At 43.8% G+C, this 13294-nt stretch overlaps 1 protein-coding gene across 1 annotated transcript in view; it reads right to left on the reverse strand.

Annotated features, from left to right (window-relative positions):
- The window catches only part of SNTB1 (syntrophin beta 1), a 331812-nt gene that overhangs the window by 44802 nt on the left and 273716 nt on the right, over positions 1 to 13294 (reverse strand). The window contains exon 4 of the mRNA XM_030218617.1: positions 4920 to 5059. Within this exon, the coding sequence (XP_030074477.1) occupies positions 4920 to 5059 (140 nt within the window). The remainder of the gene's footprint in view (positions 1 to 4919; positions 5060 to 13294) is intronic.

Raw genomic sequence — 13294 nt, forward strand, 5'->3', positions numbered from 1 at the left:
AATACAGATTCTATGGGCAGAAGGTCACAATTCTGTTGCAAACAACTGAGCTATAAGTTGGATTTTGTTTATTCTGAGTACTACAATAAAGAAGATTTGCTTAATAACTGAGAGTCTACTGGTGAAGCTTCTACTTGTGGATGGCTTATGCTGACTGTTTAAGCTACAGTATACCTTGCCTAGAACAGCACAGTGTGAAGGTGGCATTAACACACTTTAGTGAATACCATATTTGCCACAAGATGCTACATGCGTTAAATCATGCTTCAATAAATAGGCTGCTGAGTGAGAATTCTTTCACAGTGGTTTTTTTCACTCCTTTTCTCCTACTTCTGGATCCATTGCTCAGCACTGAGTTCTAGATAAACTAGTTTCACTATTCTCTTTGAAGAGAGGAAGCACTTTAGGATTCAATGAGGATTAGTTTCCTTTTATAAATCATATTTAGTAGTACTATAGCTCATAGTTTACGAACCACTATCCCCTGGGCAATGTTTTCTCTAGGTGGGTATGTGCGCATGGTTGTGTAATATTTGTCTATTAAGAACATAACATACGAGTAGCCATACTGGGTCACACACAGGACATGGCAGCAGGAATTGGAGGCATGGTGAGAGCCTGTGCCATGGCAACAAACCATTCTGTTCTAGACAGCACTACAAGCAGGGGCTGGTGAACCTCTGGGCTGGTACTTCCTGTCTGCTGACCTTGTAATCTCAAATACATAATTTTATACCTTTTAGCAATGAAGTTTATTTTCCAAATGCCATTTTTCTTCCACTACACCATTACAGAACTTTGTATCACCTGCAGACAAGCACACATTCCCTCACATTGTCTGAGAATATCACTAATAAAAATGAATGGAAAACAATCAGTCCTAGTTCTAAGCCCTTTGGTATCTCACAGCCAGCCTTTGCCAGGGTGCACTCCATTTACAGCACTCTCTGCATGCTGCCATTCAATCACCTTCTCATCCAATTTTCTGTTCTCTGGCCCACTCCTATCTAGTCCAGCAGGTTTTGCCAGTTCTGTGTGTGAAGTGTCAAATACTTAATTTCAGATAGGCAAGATCTGCCCTATCTCCCTGATACACCACTTTAGTCACTGCATTAAAGAACTCAGGCCAAGATGCTCAGAACTCATGACCCAAACACCAAAAGAAAAGAAAAATACCACAGAATGTTCAACACTAACAACACGCAAATTATATACATGCTGTTAGTGTTGAGCATTAGAAGTTAAAGGGGTAGGAATGTGCCTGGCACAGCTCTTGTCTGCATGCCTATTCAAGAGGGAACGGCTTTGGTCTCTGGAGTGGAAACCCTGGGCAGAAATTAAACCAGACAGCAAAAATGTAAAAATATACAAGTCAAAAAAGTAAAACAAAAACCATAATACGACAACAGAAGCAAACTGCAGAGCTGCACATAGAACTACAGCTTTCCAGTACCCACAATCTCCCGCATCAGGAACTAGAGATCGGCGAGGGACCCCTGAGATTAAGCAAAGATCAGCTGCCTCCATCCATCCCTCCTTCTGCTCCCTGGGATTTCTCTGCAACTCTGCACACTCACCATAATGCCTGTTCGGAGCAGTCAGTAGCTTTTAATCATCAGGGCATGGTGGTTTTGAACACCGCTTCTCTGAGCATTGGAGGGAACGCTAATGGCCTCGTTTACATCACATTTTAATACTAATGATCTCATTTACATAGAATCTTTGGTTGCTGCTTCCGTGAATGGTACAAGCAGCGCCGAAAACTTTTCTGCATTAGGTGCACACTAACGTGCACGCTAAACTGGCTAAAACCGGTCTAAGTGAAACATTGGAAGCCCAGTTCACTTTGAGCATTGGCAGGGCCGCCGAGAGACTGGGCCAGTCCCGGGGCAAGGCCGCCCCGGCGCTCCGCCCCCACAGCCGCCACCCCCCCCCCCCCCCCCCGAGGTCGTCAGCGTCACCGCCCCCTCCACCCGCTGCCCTCCGTCCACCACCGGGCCGGGCCCCCCTGAATTCAAATCATAGCGCCTCACCTCGACCTCGCTCTGTGTGAAAGAAGCGCAGCAGCGGCAGTCTGCAGATCACCTCCCTTCGAGCCTTCCCTCCCTGTGTCCCACCCTCACGCAAGTTACGTCAGGCGAGGGCGGGACACAGGAAGGGAAGGCCCGAAGGGAGGCGATCTGCAGACTGCCGCTGCTGCGCTTCTTTCACAAGGAGCGAGGTCAAGTTGAGGCGCTATGATTTGAATTCAGGGGGGCCCGGCCTGGTGGTGGACGTAGGGGGGCGGGTGGAGGGGACTGCGGCGCCGGGACCCCCTTGGAGTCCCGGGACCGGGGAATTTTATCCCTCCTGCCCCCCTCTCGGTGGCCCTGAGCATTGAGGCTTCACTCGAACTCTTCTAACAGCGTCTGTCATTTGTGAAACCATGTTGCCTGTTGTCTTTTAATGTACTTGTTTCAGAGTGCCGCACTACTTTTCTTTAGTCTTGTTTCCAAAGTGTTGCCTGCCACTGAAATTTGACTAATGGATCTATAGAGTCCAGGAACCAGAGGAATGCTGGAGCCTAGAAGTGTAGGTATGACTAATAGACAACAAAAAAGTGATTATGCCATTTCAGTGCCTTGTGCTGAGCTATAGATTATTCCTAGGAATAAATAATATTGCATGTGGTATATTTAAGGGGTAACCTGTCTTCTCTCAATTCAAATGTAAGCCACATTGAAACTACCAACAGGTAGGAAAACGTGGGGCATAAATGCAATAAATAATAAATAAAATAAAAGTAATTCTATAACATGGCGATTCCAATTAGGTGTGCAGATGTCACATGCTCAATGCCAGTTCTCTAATGGCACCTGTGCACCAAGATGCTCTTATAGAATACTAGTGTAAACCCAAATTGTTATGCCTACATTTAGGAGAGGCCATTTGCACTAGGTCAATGAGAGGCAGAAATAGGTGGGCCTATATGCGCCATGCATAAATAATAGTACGTTATAAGTTACACACATAAGTTGAGACATGCCCATGCCCCTCCCATGCTCTGTTCCCCTCATAGTTATGCACTAAGGCACTTATAGAATAGCGTGTAGTTCACTTATTCTAGTTAAGTGCCAATTTTCTCTGCACTTACATGTGCAAGTTGCACATAACTGCATGCACCCAGTTACAGAATTTCCCTATTAATTCAGGCTTGTGTGTTCTAGAATTAAAATAGTCTCAGGAATCTACTTTCAGAAAATAATACATTTGCCTTCTTTCTAGCCCTGTGTTTTTCCTTTCTCATCACTGCCAGGAAACTGGAATTGGGAAGACCAATTTGCAGTGGTCCCCTATGGCAGGCCACCTTCAGGAGAGGTGCAAGGGCATTAGGCACCTTAAATGAACCATCAGCCTTTCACAACTTTCAGACTCCTAGGCCCTTTCTCTCACCAGATTTTAGTAATAAAACTCAATCACGGTTACCACAATACCATCCTTCCCACAATGTTGTAATGTATAATTGGACATCTTACTTTTAAAGGGGGGGGGGGGGGTGTCAATATTCAAAGTGATTTAAGGAGGCAGGACAGGATCCTTCTCTCTAAAATTGCTTGGGACCTGCTATCAGTCAATATTCAGTGGCACTTAACTGGGCAGTGGTGCTGAATATTGGCACTAACTGGCCATTTTAGAACTAGGCAACACAGGGGCCTTACAAGGGCAGAGTTAGGGAGAGGCTGAGAGTTATTCAGGTGCTGGCAATTTTCAGTGCCAGTGCCTCCATAGTTAAATGCTAACTATGCTCTCTTAGCTATATAGATGCTGGCACTGAATATTGGCCTGAACCCTCAGAAATTGTAGGTATGGCATGAAGGGTTCTTGAGTTCCCCTCCTTTCCAATCCCCATAAATGAAATTCTCCCTTCCTCCCTCCCCTCAAAAAGTAAGCAAGACCCCCCCCCCCCCATCTCCATAAGCCTCCCTGGGCCTACCTTTAAGATCATTGGTGGGTTATAGGGTTCCAACAGACAGGAACGATGCCCATTTGCTCCTGCCTCTCATGGTTCCAGCCTCAAAATGTCCACTGTGACCTTTAAGGGCAGCCTCGCAGTATTAGTTACTAGTACTGTAAGAGTGTCACTAGAGATCATGGTGGCCATTTTGAGGCAGAAGCTGCAAGGGGCAGGAGTGGGGGAATTTGCTCCTGCATGTTGGATCTCCTATATCCCACCAATGATCTTAAAGGTAGGCCCAGGGAGGCCTATGGGGATGGCAGAAGTCTTGCTGGGGATGAAACTCTTTGAGGGAAGGGAGTGTGGGAATGGGGGGGGGGGGGGGGGGGAGCAGGAGGATCTGTTTCACCTTACAGGGGTTCCAGGCAATATTTGGTCAGGGCTTGAATAAGAGTCTTATGTGGGTCCCAGCTGAATATTGGCCAGGACCCACATCAGATCTACTGACCAGCACATGCTCTTATGGCCCCAGATATTCAATGACAGTGCCTGGAAATAGCTGGCATTGAATATTAGGGCCTAAATTAACCAGCAGTGGTCAGTGTTTAAATAAAACACTGACCACTGCTGACTGAATATTGACTGGTAAAGAGTTTAAAACATACATTGATTGTTTTCTGACTCTGTGGCTGTCAGGATATATTTGGCCTTGACTGCAGTTGTTTTGTCATCTCCCAGAAGATGCTGTCCTAGGTGACTGCCTAGTCTGCACAATGTTTAAGTTGGTCCTTGATTACTTTATACTGAAGGGCAGTCGGTGGCACTATATACAAAGAAAGAAGCCCTGTGTATAAGACAAAAACATTTCTAGTTTGGATGTGTTTCTGTTTTAATGTTCTGCACAACAGTTGCTAATAATAAGGCAGTGTTTTGAATAGCACTGAAACCCTAAAAAGTGGGATGCTAAAGTAACAGTGCCGTGTACCTGGTAGCTAGTAGAGGGTAACTGTAGGCGGGCTTCAACCAGGCTTCCTTCATTCGCGGCATACTTTCATAGAGTAAGAGGTCCTGCTCTGTCAGCACGGCTAGCACAGGTTTCCAGGGTTTTTCATTCTCTCCCAACACCTGAAACAGGACAGACTTTCCATGAAGCAAGGATAGTGGGGAGGAGCAGAAGGTACATTATTCAGAACAACTTTAAGTTTTGGATAACAGAAAGGCAAAGAACGTCAGATTTTGGATTATATTACATAGTTACCACACTCTTGTCCAAAACCCACTTTCAAGCTGTTAACATCAAAGAACCCACCAGGAATTATAATGACTTTTACAATCCAAGTCAGAAAGGGTCACTTTATTTCACAACTTTCCTGCTGTACATGCAATATCACGCAGGTAAACTAATTTACAAGCTATTGCTCTGTAGTTCTGTACATAATTTCCTTTTTCTGGTTGAAACAAACTACAACATTTTATATCTGACAAACCTATAATCCACTGGTAGAGCCAGGTTCACCCATTAGAAATCTTTCTTATAAGTAAAAACTAAACATTGGAAGTCAGAGATAGAGCATCACAGTAAGACCTGAGAGACGAGAAGGACTCTCCCAGCATTACCCAGATAGCACCAGGTAATTTTCAATGGATTGGCCACTTTTGGAAACAGAATACAGGGCTGATGGACCTTTGCCATGATCCAGTACACCAGCTGTTATGTTCACATGTTTTTACTTTAAACAGAACCCCCATCTCTTTCACCTATCACACTTCCATGCTTTCAAAAGCCAGGCAAGTCATTTTTACTAAAGATGATGAACTAATTTGTTCTCCAAACCTGAGTGATGGCCTTCAAATAAGTTAAAAATCCACAGTATGAAAATGTCTTACAAAAGGAAGAAAAAAGCATCAAAGAGCTCAAAAATCGTATCGATTTACAGAACTGAACAGATCAAATGATCTTCTCTTCATCGTCGGCTAAAAAAACCTTCCTTCTTGATCCTTTTTGTTTTTTATAATTGTAATTGTGATATTAATCAAAAAGTTCAATGTGTAATTAGACTCTGGAATTCGTTGCCGGAGAACGTGGTACGGGCGGTTAGCTTGACGGAGTTTAAAAAGGGGTTAGATAGATTCCTAAAGGACAAGTCCATAGACCGCTATTAAATGGACTTGGAAAAATTCCGCATTTTTAGGTATAACTTGTCTGGAATGTTTTTACGTTTGGGGAGCGTGCCAGGTGCCCTTGACCTGGATTGGCCACTGTCGGTGACAGGATGCTGGGCTAGATGGACCTTTGGTCTTTCCCAGTATGGCACTACTTATGTACTTATGTACTTATGTATAATCTGTGCTATGTTGAGCTACAGCGAATCAACAGAAAGTCCAAATCTTAAATGTCGCTGCCAAGTAAAGCAGTCAGACGATGGCCAGCGTTTCGCACTGCTGCTTCAGGGTCCTGGTAGCAGGACTGCTTTGAATCGGTAACACATCTGCTTCTTGAAGATTCAAAGTAGCCCCGTACCAGGACCCTGAAGCAGCAGTGCAAAACGCTGGCCATCGTCTGACTGCTTTACTTGGCAGCAACATTTAAGATTTGGACTTTCTGTTGATTCGCTGTAGCTCAACATAGCACAGATAATACCATTGAACTTTTTGATTAATATCACAATTACAATTATAAAAAACAAAAAGGATCAAGAAGGAAGGTTTTTTAGCCGACGATGAAGAGAAGATCGTTTGATCTGTTCAGTTCTGTAAATCGATACGATTTTTGAGCTCTTTGAGGCTTTTTCCTTCCTTTTGTAAGACATTTTCATATTGTGGATTTTTTGTTGATTATATAGTCTAGCGATTCTATATTTCCATACCCAAAACTTGTTTTGTTTTAGTGGCTTCAAATAAGTTTTAACCAGAATCAACAGGAAATAGAAAAATCTTTCCTTTGCAGTTATCTGACTTAAGTACTCTGTAGTGAATCTTAGCCACAGGGTCAGCATGAAATGTAGCTCGTATTTGACCATAATCTCATTAATTTCATTTAGTAACTGTTAAACTCAGTTAAGTTCCAAAGATTGCTCACTGGATACATTTCCTCTTACTCCCACTAAAATCTCTTTGTTAATAGCCTTCAGATGTTGATGTGTATGATGATAAATCAATGTGTCTAGTCACTGTCTACTAGTACTGTGGGGTTCAAAAAAGCCTCAAAAACTTGGCTGTTTAGGCAGTTTTTTTGAGTAGTCCAAACTTAAAAGTCCTGAGAATTTGGCTATTGAAGTGAATTTGGGTATTATTTTGTGTAGTTCCCTTTTTGTTATTGGAGTTTTGGGATGATGCACGTATCAGGCGTTGTTTTCCTTCCCAACTGTGTCTCTGAGTTCTTTGGTAATATCATGGTCCGAAGATTCAATTGTTCTGCTAGCTTTCCTTTTAGTGTCTTGTCTAGTGTGAGTCTTGTGTTTCTATTGTAACCCACTTTGATGTACTTTTGCTTGAAAAGCAGTACATTAAATATTACAAAATAAATACTATGCATGCCATAGAATCAAGAGAAATAATAATACAGTAATGGTTGCTCTCAGGGCTTTTTTTGAGGGGGTACTGAGTACCGACACCTTTTCCAGGTGTTTGCTAAAGTTGACCCATGGACCCCAAGTTTTAGTGAAAGAGCTCAGGCTCTACACACCAATACTGTCTTGTCATAGATTCTGTGACTGGTTGCAGGGTGCCTGGCTATTGTGGAGTGGATCCCTCAGTGATCACCCCACCCCTGAAGGATGGCCTAAGCATTTGAGTACTGGCACCTTTTTTTGCTAGAAAAAACTAACTGGTCGCTCTTAGATTTTAAAGTATTCACACAGTAAAGTCACTTTGTCAACATCAGACTTTGCTATGAAATAAATAACTTCCCATAACTTGCATTCATGTGGTGTCAGCTCTGATTGCCAAATGCTCTTGTTATTCTTGGCCATTGCAGAGGATAGACAAGCTGAGTTCTCTGTCCCTTACACATCACTATCAATCATCAACTGTAAACATTCCAGCACTGGAGATCTGATTCCTTTGATGGTTTGATGATACAAAGACCTGTCAACTAATACACGTTAAGCCAACAGTTTTGTCTTGCTTTTTCTGCAGAAATAGGAACTCTGTCAAGGGATTTAAAGGGTCCTTTTACAAAAGCGTGCTGAAAAATGGCTTGCAGTAGTGCAGGCATGGGTTTTGAGCACGCGCTGATCCATTTTTTAGCGCGCCTGTAAAAAAGCCCTTTTTAAAATTTTTGCCGAAAACGGACGTGTGGCAAAATGAAAATTGCCATGCTTCCATTTTGGGTCTGAGACCTTACCGCCAGCCATTGACCTGGCGGTAATGATCTATGAACACCAAATGCCACTTGGTGCATCCGTTACGGGTGCCCAAAAATTAAAAAAAAAACGCGTGTATTGGGACGCACACCAAAAATGAAATTACCACAATAGCCATGCAGTAGTCGGGCAGTAACTCCATTTTGGTGCACGTTGGGCACTCGTAGACGCTTACGTGGCTTAGTAAAAGAGCCCCTAAATGGGCAAAGCTAGGCTGGATCACCTGACTTAGTCAGGTGACATTCCTCTCGGGGGCTAGTAAAACATACTGGAGATAATTTTTTGTGGGGTTTTTTTTGCATGAAGAACTGTTTTATATGTAGTAATAGGTGCTTAAAAAATTATTGGGGGGGGGAATGAGGGATACAATTGTGCACTACTGACTCACAGCACATTATTTTATGGTTTACATACAGATGTTCAGAGGGCCAGTGGTTGGGTGGGTTTGGAGCAGAGTTTTGAGACTTACATATAAGTTATAAAATAAGTATATAGGGGCTCTTTTAGAAAGGCATGCTCAAAAATGGCCTAGGGTAGTGTAGATGCATGTTTTGGGTGTGCACAGAATCATTTTTCAGTGCACCTGTCAAAAAAATGCCTTTTTAAAATTTTTGCTGAAAATGGACATACAGTAAAATGAAAATTGCCACGTGTCCATTTTGAGTCTAAGACCTTATCAGCAGCCATTGACCTAGTGGTAAAGTCTCAAGTGGTAACCAGGCAGTAATGACCTACACGCGTCAAATGCCACTTGGCGTGTGCCCAATACACGCGTCTGATAATACATTTTTCAGATGCACATATCAGACGCGTGCCAAAAATGAAATTACCACAAGAGCCACGTGGTACCTGGGCATTAACTCCATTTTGACACGCGTTGGGCGCGTAGACGCTTATGCGGATTAGTAAAAGGACCCCATAATGATTTAGGTGGACCCTTTGTGCCTGTGTCACAGCAGGTATAAATGTCTGGACCTGCGCTTCAATAGCCTAGGTACCCTGTTCTAAATGACAACTGAAGTGAAAGTTTTGGAATACACCTGCAGGATTTATAAGATAATGTGATGGCACAGATCCACATTGAACAGGAGAGGTTGAGTCAGTTTCAGTTTTATGTTCTTTATGCCATGGAGTTCTAGATTATCCAGAAATGAGTTACATTGCATTGGGATTTATAGCCCGCTAACACCTCAACAGTTCTAAGTGGGCTCCAATCAAAGAAGTCACAACAAACATCTGAGAAATAGTTTAAATTAAAAACAGTCTAAATACAAAATTTTCTAGAGAGAGGTTTTCAAAAGTTTTCTGAATGACACATAAGATGGAGATAAAGAAAACAGCTCTGCAATATCTTTCCAAAGACACATTCCCTGAACTGCCAATAAGCCGTCAAAACTACCTAGCCTTTTCTTCCCTTTAACATTAGGAAATGTGAAACAATTGTCACTAATACGCCTTTGAACTCAATTTAAAGGAACAAAACAAAAGTGTACAAGTAGTACAAGCTTATGGATTAATGCAGAGGTTTTCAACCCAGTCCTTAGGGCACACCAGCCAGTCAGGGTTTTCCGGATATCCCCATTGAATTCAATGGAGATATCCTGAAAATCCTGACTGGCTGGGTGTGCCCCGGGGACTGAGTTGAAAACCTCTGGATTAGTGGCACAAAGCCAGTATTAGACCAGTCTATCCTGTATGACATGGAACTATCTCATACACCATCTTCAAATTAGGTACTGCATTTCCATACGTGGATTTGGTTAAGGAATAGCACTGCCATTCTGGAAGATGAACTATTAAAGCAGTATTTCCCGAGTCGGTTCTGTGGTATCCCCTTGCCATTCAGGTTTTCAGGATATCCACAATGAATAGGCATGAAAGAGATTTGCATATAATGGAAGCACTGTATACACATCAATCTCATGCATATTCATTGTGGATATTCTGAAAACCTGACTGGCAAGGGGGTACTCCAGGACCAACTTGGGAAATACTCAGTGGCCTAGGAAGGGGGGGGGGGGCGGTGGGGCAGTCCGCCCCGGGTGCACGCCACTGGAGGGGTGTCGGCTCCGCTGGTTCACTGCTTTCTCTGCCCCGGAACAGGTTACTTCCTGTTTCGGGGCAGAGACAGCAGGGAACCAGCGGAGCCGACGCAGCTCCCAGTGACGTGCAGTTGGGGCGGAACGGCCCTCCCGCCCGCCCTCTTTGGTAAGAATGCGCTCTGGGGGGAGGGTGCACGCGTGCCGAGGGGGGGGGGTGCGTGCGTGCACCGAGGGGGGTGCGCCAGCTGCACCTGGGGGGGTGCGCAGCGGTGAACCGCCCTGGGTGTCAGCCGCCCTCGCTACAGCACTGGAAATACTGTATTAGAGCAGCATTTCTCTTTCTATGGGAACTGTTTTTACATAAAGATTGCCATGAAATGAAAATAAAACAAGGAAGTCAAAACCATGCTGATGTACAAAAACTTAATAGGGGGTATTTCTATAAAGTGGGTGCTAGCATTTGTATACTAATTATGCACAAAAATACAGTTTACAGTTTAGTAATTTAATATATCGCCTATAAAACAGGTCTACCTAGGCAGTGTACAATAATATAAAATTTATAATTAAATAGAGGAAGAAAGTGAGAAGTAAGAAGGCCTAAGTTACAATAATGAATAGTATGCTGAAATCATTTTTATTGGCTTCACCAAATTATCAGAGCAGTAAACTCTTCTACAATACACAACGAGCCAAACATGTACATAAAGACAATAAAACCACAAAAATCTTCTCCCAAGCCCAAAACGCTCCCCCCTCCCTCGTCTGGCAACCCTGCCCCACCACAGAAAGTGCAATGAGTAATAACAAGCTACAGAACATTTAAGTATTGAAAAAGTAACTCCGGGCTCTTGAGGTTAAGGTTTTCCAGAAGGGTTCCCAGACAGTCTGAAACTGGGTCCCCGGGGTATGTGTAAAATCCTTCACTGCCATGCACTCTAGTCTCATTTGAGTGATCATGAGTGCCCTCCACTACTGCAAGGAGGGCCCAAAGGGTCCATTCATGCAGTTAGAATAGTTTTTAAGGAAAATAACACTGTATAATGTAAAAACTGTTTACAGCCATAAGGAAGACGTAACTTCAAAGGCTCAACTCCAAACAGCAAATGTGGACTGAGTGGTATGGGGCAGGACCAGATGATACGCATAAAAGACAATAAAGTAAACCAAAAAGTCCTCACCCATGGGCAGAGTCAAAACATGTGTCCCAAAGTAGCTGAAGGCGCTCCACACAAACTGTGCACGATGTACCTTGTGTGGTGAGATATAAAGTATATGAAAATATTTATAAAGAATTTCCCTGTGTTGGACTTGTACCACTCAAGTCTGTATGTTCTGGGAAAAGTTCTTTAAATGAACAGTCATATTTAGATCATGACCACTGTGTAACCAAATGCACATAATCTACTTCTTCAGCTGTATCTTGAAGAAATATATGATGAAATGTTAAAGGAACCCACATTTGTGACCCCAGAGTTAATGTCTCTGCTAATGTGTCCTGTACATCTTCTGTTAAACCAGTCCACGATAACGAAGTTGATAATATGCAAAATAATCTGTAGAGGGTAAAGAATAAGTACATAAGTATTGCCAAACTGGGACAGACCAAGAAGGGCATAATTGAACGGGGCACCCAAGTTTTCCTGAAGGCGTCCTCACAGGAAGTCCCGCGAAGGGGCGGGAAAAACCTGTATTATCGAAACAAGATAGGCGTCCATCTTTCGTTTCGATAATACGGTTGGGGACGCCCAAATCTCAACATTTAGGTCGACCTTAGAGATGGTCGTCCCCAGTTTTCGGCGATAATGGAAACCAAGGACGCCCATCTCAGAAACGACCAAATCCAAGCCATTTGGTCGTGGGTGGAGCTAGCATTCAAAGTGCACTGGTCTCCCTCACATGCCAGGACACCAACCGGGCGCCCTAGGGGGCACTGAAGTGGACTTCAGAAATTGGTCCCAGGTGCATAGCTCCCTTACCTTGGGTGCTGAGCCCCCCAACACCCACTCCCCACAACTGTACAACACTACCATAGCCCTTACGGGTGAAGGGGGCACCTAGATGTGGGTACAGTGGGTTTGTGGTGGGTTTTGAAGGGCTCACATTTACCATCACAAGTGTAACAGGTAGGGGGGATGGGCCTGGGTCCGCCTGCCTAAAGTGCACTGCAGTACCCACTAAAACTGCTCCAGGGACCTGCATACTGCTGTGATGGAGCTGGGTATGACATTTGAGGCTGGCAAACATTATTTTTAATGTTTTTTAGGGTGGGAGGGGGTTAGTGACCACTGGGGGAGTAAGGGGAGGTCATCTCCAATTCCCTCCGGTGGTCATCTGGTCAGTTTGGGCACCTTTTTGAGGCTGCAAGAAAAAATGGACCAAGTAAAGTCGGCCAAGTGTTCGTCAGGTATGCCCTTCTTTTTTCCATTATCGACCGAGGACGCCCAAGTCCCGCCTTCGCTATGCTTCCAACACGCCCCCGAGAACTTTGGTTGTCCTCGCGATGGAAAGCAGTTGGGGACGACCAAAATCAGCTTTCGATTATGCCGATTTGGGCGACCCTGGGAGAAGGACGCCCATCTTCCAATTTGTATCGAAAGATGGGCGTCCTTCTCTTTCGAAAATAAGCCTGCAAAGGTTCATCAAGCCCAGCATCCTGTTTCCAACAGTAGCCAATCCAGGTCACAAATACCTGGCAAGATCCCAAAAAAGTACAAAACATTTTATGCTGCTTATCCCAGAAATAAGCAGTGGATCTTCCCCAAGTTCATTTTAATAATGGTCTATGGACTTATCTTTTAGGAAGCTGTCCAAACCTTTATTTAAAGCCTGCTAAGCTAACCACCTTTACCACATTCTTTGGCAAAGAATTCCAGAGTTTAATTACATGTTTACTACTTTGTACCTTCATTGCATGCTTACTAGTCCTAGTATTTTTGGAAAGAGTACACACG

This window comes from Microcaecilia unicolor, chromosome 1 (genome assembly GCF_901765095.1).
Source record: "Microcaecilia unicolor chromosome 1, aMicUni1.1, whole genome shotgun sequence".
NCBI classification, from domain to species: domain Eukaryota; kingdom Metazoa; phylum Chordata; class Amphibia; order Gymnophiona; family Siphonopidae; genus Microcaecilia; species Microcaecilia unicolor.